At 39.0% G+C, this 16,408-nt stretch overlaps 1 protein-coding gene across 7 annotated transcripts in view; it reads right to left on the bottom strand.

Moving 5' to 3' along the window:
- Positions 1–15,453, bottom strand: part of CCDC181 (coiled-coil domain containing 181) — a 28,125-nt gene extending 12,672 nt beyond the window's left edge. Inside the window, exons 1-4 of one of the 7 annotated variants that reach the window (XM_053209842.1) lie at positions 15,340–15,453; positions 10,125–10,264; positions 6,586–7,396; positions 6,449–6,499 (exon numbers count right to left, since the gene is read on the bottom strand). In XM_053209842.1, the coding sequence (XP_053065817.1) occupies positions 6,449–6,499; positions 6,586–7,396; positions 10,125–10,264; positions 15,340–15,400 (1,063 nt within the window). In that variant the 5' untranslated portion in view covers positions 15,401–15,453. Of the gene's footprint in view, positions 1–6,448; positions 7,397–10,124; positions 10,265–14,336; positions 15,164–15,234 lie in introns of those variants that run through there. The other 6 variants (XM_053209839.1, XM_053209838.1, XM_053209840.1 and 3 more) reach the window with 6 other exon arrangements.
- Between the last annotated feature and the right edge of the window lie 955 nt (positions 15,454–16,408).

Genomic DNA, 16,408 nt, shown 5'->3' with positions numbered 1-16,408 from the left:
ACCATCTGTGTACCCTCCTCCACTTCCTCATTCCAATTTTCTTGCCAGAATTCCGGGGACAGCTCTATAAGGATCTTCACAGCACACAAATAAAAATCCTTAGTAAAAGACTTTGGTCATCTGAGCAGTTAACTCAGATTAACTTAGCAGGTAACTTGGGTTAACTAACTTACGTTACGTTACATCTGCCAGAAACACAATTCGGATCTGCTATTCTTTTGAGAAGAGCTTGAATCATGCCTGAATCACGGTATAAATTTTAAAATGAAACCATAAGGTTTCTGTCTATAGCTACCTATATGTTACATATGTCTACATATGTATGTGACAGTGATGTGACATTTTCTAGCTCTGATGGCACTGTCAAAGTTAATTTATGAACAAGGTCCATTTAATTGGATTAAAAACAATGAAGTGCTTCCATAAATTAAGTAGTCAAAAAATTCCCAGAAATACAAAAACCACTAACCCAAATCTTTCTCAAGTTCACATGATCTGAGACAATCCTTGATAAATAAATGCTAGTTTAATGGAGAATAAACTGCTGGTTACCAGAGGGGAGGTGAGTAGAGAACTGGGTGATACAGGTGATGGAGACTGAGGAGTAGACTTGTGATGAGCCCTGAATGTTTTATGGAAGTGTTAAATCTCTACACTGTATACCTGAAACTAATATTACACTGTATGCTAACTAACTGGAATTTGAATAAAAACTTTAGTAAGAAAATAAAAGCAAAAAATGCACGTTTATGTTTGCTGGTTTAGTAAAAACAGGAATGTTTTCAGGGTTATCAGCATCACGATGAGGCAATGGAGATACACAACTTTTTCTACCTGGGTTTACTAGTCATAAAAGCTCATGCTATTTCTGTTTCAAAATCTGTCAAGAAAAGAAATAGCTTAAGATGATGATTAGCTGTTTAGCATTTTAATCCAAGTATAATTACTAAAAGCAAGCAATCTAAGTAAATTTAAAGGAGATCAAAATTTATGCTGAATTAAACTAGATAACAAATGTTCATTAACCACCTAAATCATTTCAAAATATATAGCATAACATACTGAAATATTGATTGCTAAACCTAAAGTTTATTTAGTTTTGGCTTTTAAATTTTTTTTACAGAAAGACAAAAATATATACTATTTAGGTCTATTTAATAAACAAACCTATGCAAAAAAAATTTAAATGACTAGGAGGGGGATTATACTTCTAGAAACTATGGAATGATGAGGGGCGCCTCAGTGGCTCAGTTGGTTACGTGTCTGACTCTTGACTTCAGCTCAGGTCATGATCTCAGGGTTTGGGAGTTCAAGCTCCTTGTCGGGCCCCGTGCTGGCAGTGTGGAGCCTGCTTGGGATTCTCTCTCTTTCTGTCCCTCCCTCGTTCTCTCTCTCTCTCTCAAAATAAATAAACTTAAAAAAAGTGACATAAAAATTATGAAATGATGAAACATATTTATAAATGTGCCAGTCCACAATGGTTTCTTAGTTTTCACTAGGAATTAAGATTCTAAGGGTTAAACATTCTATTTAGTATTTTTGAAAGTAAAGCTACTAAAAATCAACAAGGATGTAAGAAAATGACTGTATATGGAAAGTAAGAGAGGAAAAGTAGAGTGTGTGTTTTTGGTAAAAGAAGGTATGGGGAAGAAATGAATTTTGTTGAGGGAAATGAAACTGATTTTGTCATAGAGCTGATTATTTCAGAAAGAGAAATAAAAAGAGACAAACTAAAATAGACACAGAAAGTTGTAGAAGGTTCATAGGAAAGAAGTCTTGGAAAAGGAATTTCATGTGTAATCAAGCTGGCCAAGGTTAAAATTAATGTATCTAAACTTCAGTTTTGACATCCAAAGTACACTAGTGCAAAATTTTGGTTTTCTCTGTTGAAAGGACAAAATTTTCTCAGATTATTGGCCTGCCCTTCATAAGAGATTGTACCCAAAGTTTCTTTACTTTTAATGTAATCTGCCTAGGAAACAGAGTCTATGTTTTGTCTTTATCACGTCTTTGATGACTTGGGAAAGCTGAGTCTTCTTCTCTGTTAAGACCAGCTAAGGCTTTTGTAGCTAACTGTAATCTTCTGTATTTGTCCCTGATAATTTAGGTAAATGGATAATGAAGTATTGTTTTATAATTTTCTGTTATCCTATTGGGTCAAGTGTCCAAACGTTTTGATATTTTTTACAAACTCCCCCAAATCAACTTCTAAATGAAGTCTTTTTGATCTGGAAAATTCCGTAGGACCTATTAGGTTTATTTGATATGTTAAATCACATGGCAAGCATTGTCAAATAAGAAATAATATTAAACTTTCTTTATGTAACATCTGTACAGTGTTCCAAATACTGTGTGAAATCCCCAGAAATCTGATTATTTCCTGATACAATGTTATCAGTCATCATTTTAAAATGCATGACAGAGGCGCCTGGGTAGCTCAGTTGGTTAAGCATCTTGCAGTTTGTGGGTTCGAGCCCTGTGTCAGGTTCTGTGCTGACAGTTCAGAGCCTGGAGCCTGCTTCAGATTCTGTGTCTCCTTCTGTCTCTCTCTCTCTGCCCCTCCCCTGCTTGTGCTCTATCTCTCAAAAATAAACATTAAAAATTTTTTTAAATAAATAAAAAATAAAATGTATGTCATAGGGGCACCTGGGCAGCTAAGTCAATTAAGCATCTGACTCTTGATTTCGGCTCAGGTCATGATGTCATGGTTCTTGAGATTGAGCCCCGTGTCAGGCTTCACCTACCTGCTTATGATTCTCTCTCTCCCTCTCTCTCTGCCTCTCCCTCTCCCACCTCTCTCAACATAAATAAAGTTTAAAAAAATAAAAAAATAAAAAATAAAATGTATGTCATAAAAATAAGCAACCCCCACTGCAAATGCCATTATAATGAGAATGATACTCATTATACTTAGCATCTGTCCTCCAGTAGATTAACCTTTTATGAAACCCTCTTGTGTCTCCCCCAAATGTCATCATTTCAAACTATCATTCTCTAAATCCTGCCTTCTAAACCCTTACCTTCTGATGACAGAGACATCTCTTACCCTCTGGGCCCTTTGAAATATGGCAGTTGAATTTTATCTAGCTGCCACCATCTCAAGGACACAAATATGTTCTAGTAATGGCTTGTATGTTTTCTCACTGTGCAAGAGCCTTTCCTAGTCATGGAACTATGGCCTCAGTTCCATGGTAAATATGATTGGAGAAAATAAGTCCAAATTGAGGCATACCCTCGGAACCTCACAGTGACTGAGGGAGCTATTTCACAAAACAAATATCATAGGCCATTTGCCACATCTGGCCAATATTACAACATTTTCATTGCACATATCATCCCCAATACTCTGCCACTGTAGAAAAAACAAATGGAATAATTAAGACCCCCCAACTGGCAAATCTTACTGAGTCTTTCAGTCTGCTTTGGTCTAAAGCCCTCCCCTTCAAATTATTTAACCTCAGATCCACTCTATTTGGTAAACACTAATTATCTCCCTTTGAAATCATTACCAGAACACCTATGAGGATGGCCTACTACTGAAAGGAAATCCACTAATCTATTGCAAAGATCTTATCAAGGTACTTGAAACTAATACCGAGCTCATACAGCAATCTTTTCCCAGCACACTTCTGGGTGACAAACATCTTCAACATCATGATCTCCCACCTGGACATTTGCTTCCTGGAAATGTCACCCACACAAGGATGCCCTCCAACCTCACTGGGAAGGGCCACATCAAGCATTTGTTAACTAACCCCCAGGCTGCTAAACTTAAAGGCGTTGACCCATGGGTTCACAGTTCTTATTTAAAAAAAAAAAAAGGCATCCTCTCCTGACTGGACATCCCCAACCACAAGAGATCTCAAACTAAAAATATCCAGACCCACTCAAAATCAACAATCTGGGTGAGAAGCAGATGGCACCTGAGGTAGACAGACAGCTTTCCCAAGAGTCATGACCAGGCCTGTATATCTCACAAGAGACTCTTCCTAATGCCTCATGGCCATGAAATATTTGGAACAATCCTTGTAGCAGGCACTTTAGCACTAAAGTGCCTCCTATATTTGGCTCTTGCAGACATGCCAAGGCACAAATAACAAGTGTTCCCCAACAGACACTCGTAGCTGCAAGACCCCCCTCTTACAAAAGATTCTTTCAGCTAAGATGTGAAACACACAGCCACCCTCCTTTCGTCTGCTCAAATAAAACAGATCCCTGGTTTTCTCCTATCATGCCCTCTATACCGATAAATGAGTCCATAACCAGTTCTAAGCAGAGATGCTTTGCACCCCTACAGGACACATTTTCGTCTGCACTTACAGGGGACAATCTTGGACATCTGCTTGCCTAGACAGCTGGAGAATGGCAAAGCAATGCCACCTGGGATATCTAACTTCCCTTTCTTCTGTCCTTAATTACTAAAGGATAACCATACAGGAACTAATCATAGAACTAAAAGGAGTCTCCCCGCTAAAAAAAAACTGAAAGAAGATAATTATCCAGATGACAACCCCTCCGAATAAAAAGATAACAGTTGGGGGCGTTCCCAAGGCTATGGTCTCCCAGGAGAGAAGAACTTCAGTAAAGGGGCCCAATTTGGGAGGATCTTCAGTTGCTGGCTTGGAATGAGTACATGATTGGAAATCTTTCTTGAACCATCAGCAGAATTGCCAGGTTCACTGCCTGAGCTATTAGAGCCAGGGCAAGTCTTTGGATACTCTATCTCATGTTGTCCTCAATAATAGCATAGCATTAGGTTATTTACTTGGGACCCAAGGTAGAGTCTGCCATCACTAACACTTCTTGCTGTACATGGGTACTTCCCGTCGCTTGGAATTCAAAACTGCTAAGATTTTTAAGCTTGCTAAATCTCTAAGGGGAATCCCATCCTCTAAAACCTCTGGTTGGTTAGATTTCAGAGTCTCAGATATTTTTAGCTAACTCCTGATCAGAATTGGGACCTGGGCTACAAGTTATCTTATCACTGTTTTAATTTGTTCTATACTCATTATTATCCCACTGTCAATGCTTTTCACAGCCAATGTTTCAAATCCTGTCAGAACTCAGATAATCTTTGTTCAAAGACTCAAAACCATTCACCAGATGTACCCTTTGACTGAAAGAAAGGAGAATCTAATTGACTTCTAGGTCTTATTTCCTCAAACCTCCTTGTTACTCAGATGTGGCTGGAAAACCCTCACCTCGCATGCTTATAGAACACATCAAGTAACAACCACTATGAGATTCCACCCTCCAAGGGACATGAGGGGCCCAGAGCAAGTTGCAGGTTGCCAACCACTCCAATAATGAAATAGGACTACATGATCACAAAAATCTGTCACTGATGTTTTCCTGCCAGAAAGATCTTGATCAGAAGGGGGAAATGTGAAGGAAGATTCAAAACGAAGTAAGCATTGCTAAGACAGTCACTGAAAATAGAGTTGAAAGAACATTGAGGAAGTGGGGCCTACGCATTGTCTCCTATTTCAAGTCTCCTGTTTCAATTTTCAGCCCACCATGATCTTTCGATTTTTGTCAATTGCAACTTGTCAACTGCAACCCTGACCAACCTGGTGAGACACATTCTTGTACTTTGGATGGAAATTGTAACCTGTTGGCTAAACAGCCTATGTGTATTAGCTAGTCAGCTTAAACTCTGCCATCACCAATCATAATTCTTTCAAAACAAGCTATGTAAGCTTGTGCTTTTTGCCTTTATAGGCCTGTACTCCCAGCTCACTAGCTCGCTATTCAGAGCACACTTTTGATTTAGGTCGACACTCTGCCTCCTGGATTGCAATCCTTAAGACCCCAAATAAATGCTTTGGTTACTTCACAGCCTCTTCTTAATCGACAGCACAAAACCACCATCACCATCACCATCACCATCATCATCATCTTGGATTCCATATGGCATTTTGGAAATACTTTGTTAAGGTTATTAGGCTCTATTCATCTAAAACTAAAATCTCTGAAATCAAGGTATTATAGGCATGGAAGAATATGTGAAAACACATACACACATAAGTCAGAGAATTATAATCCAAATCTACCTGCTGCCTCCTAAACCCCAACAAATTTGTGCCTTCATTTTTCCACAGGACACCTGATTTTCACCTGCTCACATCAAAATTACTTTCAGCAGCCACTTCTCTGAGCCTCATCTTTAAAACGAAAGGATCAGATGATGTCATCACTGAGACCTCTGTCTCTAAAACAAGTCATTCATTACTAGGCCCTGTGATCCCTCCAAGAAAGGACCAAGATAATCATGGTGTTTACCCCATAATCTGCACTCTTAATATTTAACCACTTAATCTAACCATAGAAAAACAAAACAAGCAAGCAAATCTACCCAATACTTTGAGGAACTATTTCAAGTACTACTACATTTATAAAACATGAAAATACATCCCGCTTTCAATATGATGCCTGCTTATGTGCTCACCTCTCTCTTTAGCTTTTCTCTCTTTTGTTCTAGCCGTTTTTGCAGTTCTTTCTGTCGAGAGGAAAGACAATATGTTGAGGTCACTGGAGGTGTATTTGCAGACTGTGTCCTGTGATTAGGTTTCCCATTCCCCTTACTTCGATCTGAGTTGGCAGCAGAACTTGGACGAGTCTTGGGGTTAGCTGGTGGCTGAGGGATATAAGCCAGTGGCTCTTCTGTTGATGAATGAGCAACAGCATGAATCTTTGCTATCGGCTCTTCTTTCTTGACACCATTGACATTTGAGTTGGAAGATCTGGATGACAACTGGTGAGGCTCGTTTTCTGTACTATTAGTATTAATGGGGGGCAAAACCCCCTGACTCTCAATGTCTTGTAAATTCAGAAGTTCAAACTTTCCATCTCTCTCGACTAGAATTTTCCTATCCTTGTTGTCTTCACAATTTCCATCAGTTAGTGACACGAGCACATCTTCTTGTCCAAATTCCTTGGAAATACATAACTGTGAGAGTTTTCCAGACATACTACTTTCATTTTCAACATAATTTTTGTAAGTATCAGTGTCTTCCAGTGGAGGAACTTCCAGATCAACTAATTTGTCTTTGAACTTAAGCTTCCGTTCCCTTTTATCATTCACAGGTTCTTGATTCTGTAGAATCTTGTTGGCTTGTATAATTTTTTCCATAATATATCTCCTTACTTCCTCATCCTCTTCCTCCTCCAGGGCTCTCTGGCTTTCTACTTTGGATTCCTGGAAAGAGTTTTCACTATCTGAATCTGATATGGGATCCAAAGGTTGAATACTCGGTACAGAAATGAAGTCATTTCTTCTTGGTGAAACTTCATCCTTCAAAGATTTGTCAGGATCAGAACTCTGTTCAGTGTGTTCTGTTTCTGTTTCATGGTCTTTTAATTCTCGGTTAATATTCTCTTCATTCCCACAAGCCATCTAAAAAAATATATATAAGGTTCTCTTTTTCAGTAAAAATTGAGACTCTTTGTCCATTTATATGTAGATAATCCAAAATGAAGTTTCATAATCATGCAATATATTTTATGAATGGGAAAATTTACATGCTTCTTATTTACACTGTGCTCATAATATTTGAATTCATATTTATGAGCATCCCAAGGGAAATACATGTGACAATAGCACTTTAGGAAAAATTTAATGCTAAGTCTGAATTTGATGTTGCTAGGGGCTAGGTTAATATTTTCAAAAATTGTATGCTAATTAATGAAAGGGTAACTACAAACAGTACATTATTATGTTACTATGGTTCCTCTATAAAATCTTCCTCACTTTAAATTTTCAGAAGAAAATTTTGTTAAGTGTTTTCTCCTTATAATATTTCTATTCTTCAAAAAACTATCTTTCTCCCCAGGACCATTACAATATCAGCCTTTAGTTGAGTTCTAATCACTCTGAGCTTCTTACCATCTTTTCAGATTATCATTGGTGCCATTTTCTGCAGAATCCATATCCAAATTCCAGTCAATTTTTATCTACGGATGACATTTTCCCTCCTCAACTATCCTCTGAGGCTCCAACAGTCTATGCTAAACACCACCATAAATTCAGTTTTATATTAAAAAAGCGTAATTCCACATGAACCATAGATCAATATTACCACGTCACAAAACCCTGCTCTACACCTGTTTCTAATTAAAGGCTTCTTATCTAACATCTTTTCTACATACACGCATATTCACCAACCAAACAGAAACTCTTTTCCCCTACGATATTTTTTTCCTTTTTCTCAGACAATTCTCTCCCTCCTGAAACAATTCTATGGGAATTACTACTTGCTGCTCTCTTCAGCCTCGTAAAATCCCCTTCCGCTTTTACATGCTTAAAGGTCATCTTTTCTGATAGCCATCTCTTCCTAACCCGCACAGCGTTGCCAGATGTCTGATAAGCAAATAAACCTGGCCCATTAAAATGTCTAACAACCAAGTAAACTAAGATTTCTGCATTGTGATTGGTTTTTTTTACGCCGTATTTGATTTTCTAGTTCACTCTGACAGTATCTGGTTCCTAATTATTCTTTGGTTTTCATTTTTTAAAACCCACTGCAAAAGAAGCCAAAGTAACCACAAAATTCAGTGCAATAAAACTGCCACTTTTCACACCCCCCAGCCCTCATCCCAGTCTCTATCTCTGTCATCCATTTTTCCTGCCAGCCTCAGAGGAGGAAGTGATTATAATCACCCACAAAAAGGAGGAAGATGGATGAGAGCCCTTTGTTTTGAAGCTGCCATTTCCCCAGCACCCACAATAGCCTCGGATACATGGTAGGTGATTATTAATATTTTCTGAATGAAGTAAGAAATGACACAATGAAGCAGCATCATCACTTCTCTAATTCTAGCACTCTGTGCTTTGGATCTCGCACCCCTCCAGTCATGAGGCGTTGGTTCAAACTGACCGCTCTGGGGTATCTCTGCCTCTACTCAATCTTACTATTTTGCTGTTAAAGATGCATCGAACTCCCACTTAAAGGCCATCTCAGAAAAACCTTTACTTTTCACTCTGTTGCCTGTTTCAAATATCATCCCATTTGTCCTCTCCATTGCGTAAGAAAGCAAAATGCAACTAAGAGAAGTCTGTGATGTAAAACTGCCCGTCTTCTTTTTCTCATGTTCTTTCCCTTAACCTCAAATCTGACTTCTGTCACAATTACTTAGGTCGTTGTCCCTCTAAAGTCACCTATTCTTATAGCAGTCTTACATCTTTTCTTCATTACCTATTTATTGACGTTAATTTCATACATATACACATATGAATATATACATATATGAATATATATAAACATGTACCCACAAATTACATATAGATACACATACACACTATATATATATATCTCCATGATCCAGGAACAGGTTCATTTTCCTGGATTTCCCTTCTACCTGTATGATCATGTTTAATGGGTCCACTTTTTCCTAAAGGTATTCCTATGGCTCAGTTTTGACTCTCTACGCTTTTCCTCTATATACATTCCCCTGAAGGGCTAATTCAGTCTTAAGGTTTCAAATGTTAGCCAAAAGACCATGTTTTTTGAGGATTTGCTTTATTTTCATTTATATTAAAAGTATAACCCCATGATTTTATCCAAGTTTATATAAAGTAGAAATTGTACTTGTTTTTATTTTTGATGCAATAAATCATATTTATTTATATTATATAAATTATAATTTTTAATTATAATTTAAGTTTTTTAAATGTTTACTTATCTTTGAGAGAGAGAGACAGAGCATGAGTGAGGGAGGGGCAGAGAGAGAGGGACACAGAATCTTTAGCAGGCTCTAGGCTCTGAGATGTCAGCACAGAGCCGGATGCGGGGCTCAAACTCACAAACTGTGAGACCATGACCTGAGCCGAAGTCAGAAGCTCAATGGACTGAGCCACCCAGGCACTCCTATTTTTAATTATAATTTAAACTTTATTAAGTGCTAACTTAATCCCTGTTCTCTCATCTCTCACCTTAGGATACAACATATAAACTCTTAATGTCTCAATTTTCTCATCTCTAAGGTAGAAATAACGATACTTGTTCTATATATATCAAAGGAATTTGGGGAGGTTTAGATGACATAGTATATGCAAAACTCTTGAAGAATTACAAAGCACTTTGTTAATGTAATTATTATGAATGCTTTTGGCAATTTATATATACCTCTATTATGCTGGCACCACCTTTTTCTTTTTCATTAATTAACCATTCCAGGTCCTTTTCAAAGTCATCTTCATATTCTCCACTTTCTTTTGAGTCCACATCTTTATTTTCATCCATTTTCTGTTTGTTATAGAATAATGCTGTAAGATTTAAAAAGATAAGGTATATGTTATGTCCACTTTAGGGGTAGAGTGGAGTATGGAGATTAATGTAATAGACTAACCAACACATAGAAACACAAAGCATGGAACGTTCAGAATAAACATATATCTGTATACCCTGAAAGAGAGGCCTTCGATGGCCAGACATTTTCTAGATGTACCACTCTAAAAACCACCCCCCTCCACCCAATTCCTGAAACCCTCACTTACAAGGAGCCTAAAAAAAGGGGGATAAGAAGACTATCTGAGGCTTAGAGAAGGATTTTCCACATCCCCTGCCAATCGTTAAAACTCCTTGCCCAGGTCAGAGCAGATGACTCAGCTTTTAAGTCATACTCATTAACGTTGTCTAATGTTCAAATGAAAACAAATACAGGTTTCCTCAGCTCTCTGAAAGCAGAGTATTCCAAGGAAAGCCAACATGGCATAAAGCAAAGAAGCAATTACAGTTTCATAAAAGCAAAAATCCTCTTCAGATTTCATTCAGTGAACAAAAACAGGTACAAATGTAGGTCTTTTGTCAAAGAGAAGCATAAAGCAAACTTTCAAATGTGGAGGAAACCTGAATATCACTGCCTATCCTCAATTTTTTAATCTTTCTACTAGTTTATAGGGCACGGTTATAATTTGTGATCTGAGAGCTTTCAATTAAGTAACATTTGATTTTCAACGACAGTAGATGTTAATTTCCACAGAAGTCAAACTGTTTTAAACTCTATGAAATATATTTTTCATTAAAAAAAAAAAAAGCAAAAACAAATGTGATGTCTAATACTATCCGGTAACAGTGATAAATAAATAGGTCAGGTGAAAGTTAATGTTTATGAAAATGGTGTATAAATTAAGTCATTTTTAAGAGAACAAAGCTCAAGTTATCTACAAATTGAGGTCAGTTCCTAGCCCTGCTATATAGTTTTGTCTATAATTTTTCAAACAAAAGCAGCAAATAAATCTTCACCTATGTGTCTGTATATGCATGTGAACATACCATATATATGTGTATATATGTACAGTTTTGATGAAACTTTGTTGAACACCTACAATATTCCTATATACATCCCCATAAAGATTATAAAACAGACCTATGCCCCTGAGGTGTTTCCAGTATGGTACAGAACAAAAAACACAGAAATTTTAAATATAGATAAAAACAAAAATAAAAAAGTAAAGAATTATGGAAGGCGGAATAAAAAAGCAATGAACTCAGTCTAAAATTGGAAATACCAAGGAAAGCTGAGATGGGCTTTGAATACTGAGTACAAGAGGTGACTAGTTATTTCAGACAAAGAGAACAGCATGAGAAAGAGCAAACAAACATGGAAGTGCATGAAATTGTCCAGGGTGACCTGAACATAATGTGTTCCTGAAGAAGAATCTGGAAGGAGGGAGAAGGGGTCACTCTGATGTCCGATTATCTGTTCAAAAAACAGGGTTGAGGGAAAACTGCTCATGTAGATCTAATTGTCATAACTGTAGAAATATATAACAATCATCTGCACATTTTCCACTATTAAACAAAAACAGAAAGAGCAGTGCTCTCTAAATGTACTAGAATTTTAGGTCCAGTTTCAAAAGAACTATAGAAATCTCATCTTCAGGGTCCCAAACACCTGGGACCCTGTTTGTATACCTGTTTCTATACCTATGAGCCATCTCTTGTGCCTGTAGCAAGACTAAGTTGCCTAAAACCCTTTCTGGAGGCAGAAAGTACCGATGTCAAGAACATATTTCTTTAGGATCTAAAATGAGAGAGATTTTGTCTGAATTAATAAACTACCCACAAGCTTCGTTTCGGCCACTGGCTTCACTTTACTATCTGTGAACCTTTGACTCGATCACCTAACCTCGTGCCAATTTTACTAAAGGGAGATGAGATATACGTGATTTTCCTTCCAACATTGCCCAAAAAAGCATGTGGGAGAACACCTTCCCACTAGTTGCACAAGCACTAGCTAAGTGAAGAGGTGAGGCTTTTCAATACTGTGTGTGAAAAACATTTTAATAGGTTTTACTGAACAGTAGGTTCCAGTGAGTTAAAAGGATGATGGGGACACCCAACATATACATCAACTGCAAGCCTGAGACTATGGGTGAGACACACAGAAGCGTGAAGCACCCTCTCCAGTTTCCTGGGCTGCACTGTAAAGGACAAAAGACAAGCTGGAACACATTCAGAGGCTAGCAAACCAGGAGGAAGAGGCATAAAAGAGAAGGAAGGGAAGAAGGGAGGCTATGAGAGTAATGCCTGAAAACCAGACCCTGAGGAATGCCTTAGGAATATTATCCTAAAGAAAAGAAAACACAAAAGTCATGACATGTGCTTTACATTATCCAAATGGCTGCTGGCTGGAGGAAGACTGGACTTGCCTAACTTCAAACAGTGAAACTAGTGTCAAGGGCTGGAAACAGGGATATATTTCAGCAATTTAAAACAGAATTTACATTGCAAACTTGTCCTGAAGAGAAGTGAGCAGCCTATTAGAAGTGCTTCATTCCCTGTCAATGACAAGGAGCTTTAGCAAAAACTGTTGAGCTGGGGGACCCCTAAGATTTATTTTAAACTTTTTATAAGCTGCAATTTAGCAAATAACTGCCAACTCATGAAAAGCACGAGAATTTAAAAGGAAATGCACAGTATCATGATAAACTTAATCAAAAACAAGTGATTGGGGCCTTTTAAATCCAAGACTTAAAAACTTCTGGTCTGGGGGCGCCTGGGTGGCTCAGTCGGTTAAGCATCCGACTTCGGCTCAGGTCATGATCTCACGGTCTGTGAGTTCGAGCCCCGCGTCAGGCTCTGTGCTGACAGCTCAGAGCCTGGAGCCTGTTTCAGATTCTGTGTCTCCCTCTCTCTCTGCCCCTCCCCGTTCATGCTCTGTCTCTCTCTGTCTCAAAAATAAATAAACATTAAAAAAAAAAAATTAAAAAAAAAAAAAAACTTCTGGTCTGTTTCAGTTCAATGTCCGCCTGCCTTAGCATAGTGTTTGGTATTGATTGGTACCCTTCCCCTTCTCAAGACAAAGTTAGTTTTAGGTACATGAATGCAAATCATTCAATCTAATTATTCAACTGGGTAATTACAACTATTTCCAATGTATTAGTTGGATTACAATTCCTTCTAGATACTTATTTCTTTTAAACTAAGAATACAGAACGGACTTACTTAAAGAACTCAAAGTAAGGTTTCAGTAATTTGTAAAGCAAAGGTTGAGAGCAATAATATTTTGAGGTAACCTAGGGAAACTAAACCAATGCTTTGGAGTGAGTTTATCTACCACTGGCTGGCCGCAAGACAGGCTAACTCACCTCAACTGTTATGCCTAACTATCTACTAATTGAAAGTAAGGGTGCCATGGATGATTAGAACACACTAAAACTCACTGTGATCCAAAATACTTATAGAAACAATACTGTCTTTCACAGTCACAAGTGCCTTAGGATAATCTGCTTTCTTTTCAGACCAGGGATCTTGGAATTTATTTATTAAGATGTTTAGGTTACATAAATGTTAGAATAAAATTTCTATGGAACTGTCCAGTGCTCTCCTTTAATTTTGTAATAAACATAGCTCTGAATTTGTAAACAAATAGTTGCCTGAGGACTTTGGTAGCTGTGCTTTATTTACAATGAATTGCACCCATGTGAAAGCCCAAATTTAAAACTAACAGATAGGATCAGCATAATCGATAAAAATGAAATGAAAAAATCAAACATACTAGGTGTTATTAAATCGTACTATTATGCAAGAATTGAAAAGAGAAAAAGCCACAGTTTGAAGTGACTCTAAGAAGAAAATGAAGGTGCATTAAATTTGTACCGCCGTTCTTTTCCTGTCTCTTCAAAAACCTCATGGCTGGTTGCCAAGTAAACAAAGAACGTAAATCATAAATTCTTGTTACCAAGTCCCTTAAGCCTTTTTCAAATGCGTCACAGGATATCCAATCCCCTTCAGTTGTTTTAATCATCATCCCCAGGGCACTGGCCATATGCTACACAGTGAACATACCGGAACAAAAACACATTTTACACAAACTGAATCCCTCACACTTACTCCTTGTGAGTTTCACACATTTAAATTTCAATGTTTATCAGCAGTAAAAATCTCTGTGTGGCTTGAGTAAGAACCACCCTCTTAATAGGTTAACTGTAATAAGAGACAGAAATTAATTCCTTCCTCCTGGGTGTCTGCTAAATCCCCTGTGAGTATGTGACTGCAGATCCTTTAATGTGAGTCTAAGCTAAGTCTATATGTATACGCTTTTGACAACTTTCTTTCGGGATTCAGACCTTCGAAAATAGTTTAATTCATTGACCCCAGCCTTATCTCATAGCCTGTTAAACACATGCTTGTTTAAAATCGAAGAGCATCGAAAGAACGTCAAAGACAACCCGTTTTAATACAAAATAAGTACTTAAGCAAAAGCTAACCCCTAAGAACACCATGAGACCACCTGGCCCATTCTCCCTGCTGCCTCCTTCTCAACTGAATTTTAAAATTCTTAAATTCATGCTCTGTCACCAAGTATGACAATTAAGTAGTATTTTACAAACATTAGGTGGTAAGTTTAATTTGTATCCAGGGTCCCCAGGTACCATCGACTAAATGAATACCCGAGCCTCTTCATGGAAGCTACCATTTCAGGAATGACTTTTTTTCTCCTGGGGAGGAGAACTTTGAGCGGGGTAAGAAAATGACAAAAATGGGGGGGGGGGGGGTTCCCTCATACAAAGCCAAGCAAGCAAGGTGTTGCCAGGCTTCCCCCTCGGGCTCGCCGGACCCGGGACTCGCCCGCATGAGAAGCCCACAGGAAGGCTCTTCGCTCCCTTCTTCTAAGCACTTTTCCTCCCAGACGTCCCAGACGTTTGACCCCCGTCCCCTCTATAAATATCTCCCACCATAAAAATCTCCGCATCATCCTTCCCTTCTCTCCCTCTGGTTCCCCTCCTGCCTGTGTGAGATGCAGCGGCGGGGGTCACAGAGATGGCCGGGGGAGCTCTCCTCTCCTCCTCTTTCTAAGCTCTGACAGACAGTAAGCCGAGGGAGACCCCGGCACCTGCTCCCACGGCGGCCAGGACCCAGGTGCCATAGCAACGGCGCGTCTCCGCGTCCTCCATCCGGGCCTCTCTTACTACGAGGGCGCGGTGGACCGGCGCAGGCGCAGACGGCAGCCTGAGAACACCTGCTCCTCCAGGCGCGCTTCCCCGGGGCCTGCCTGAGACCTGCCGGGCTGCGGTTTCCAAGGAGACAACCGAGCTCTGCACGCTCCACGCGCAGGTTTCCAAGGCGCGAGTCAGAGTTGGCGAAGGATCGCTTTCTTGGCTGTGACTTTTCCCGCGTGGAGTTGTCTCTCGCCAAATATGGATATTTTTAGAGCGATTTCTGGAGGTACATGTCTGTGTGTTATTTTCTTCGCGTTATCCAAGTCATTTCAGTTTTCACTACTAGGTAAGCGGATTGCTAATTAGCTACCAGATTCTTTTACTGGAAGCTTCAGCAACCGCACCGCGAATGAAAAACACATCCTTTTGCACCCAAAAGAGTGGTCAAAGGATGCTTCCTCCAGGTTTCAAGAATGTGAGAATGGTCAACTAGGATATTCTCAAATCCTCCTTAAAGATCGACTTTATAAGGGAGGCAAAGTGAACTTTTGATTGCAGTGACAAATGACAAGATTTTAGAAACTGGCCATTCCCTGCCAGAAACAAACAGGGAGAAACAAAAGTACTTCCTCAGTACACTCCATAATTTTCAGATTCTTTTTTATTATTAGAATGTGTAATGTATATTTATTTGCTTGATGTTTATTTTTGAGAGAGAGAGCACAAGCAGAGGAGGGGCAGAGAGAGGGGGACAGAGGACCTGAAACCCCACTGACAACCGCAAGCCCCATGTGGCGCTTGAACTCCCAGACCAGAAGATCATGACCTGAGCCGAAGTCAGGTGTTCAGCCAACTGAGCCACCCAGGTGCCCCTAATGTTTGTCTATTCTGAGAGAGAGAGAGAGTGTGTGCGTGAGAAGAGGAGAGGCGGGGAAAGAGGGAGAGAGAAAATTCCAAGCAGGCTCCGTGCAGAGCCAGTCATGGCGCTTGATCTCTCAAACCGGAGAGATGGTGACCTGAGCA

The sequence above is a fragment of the Acinonyx jubatus genome, chromosome E4, assembly GCF_027475565.1.
Source record: "Acinonyx jubatus isolate Ajub_Pintada_27869175 chromosome E4, VMU_Ajub_asm_v1.0, whole genome shotgun sequence".
NCBI lineage: Eukaryota > Metazoa > Chordata > Mammalia > Carnivora > Felidae > Acinonyx > Acinonyx jubatus.
The sequence above is the reverse complement of the archived record's forward strand: the minus strand, read 5'-3'. Positions and strand labels throughout refer to the sequence as shown.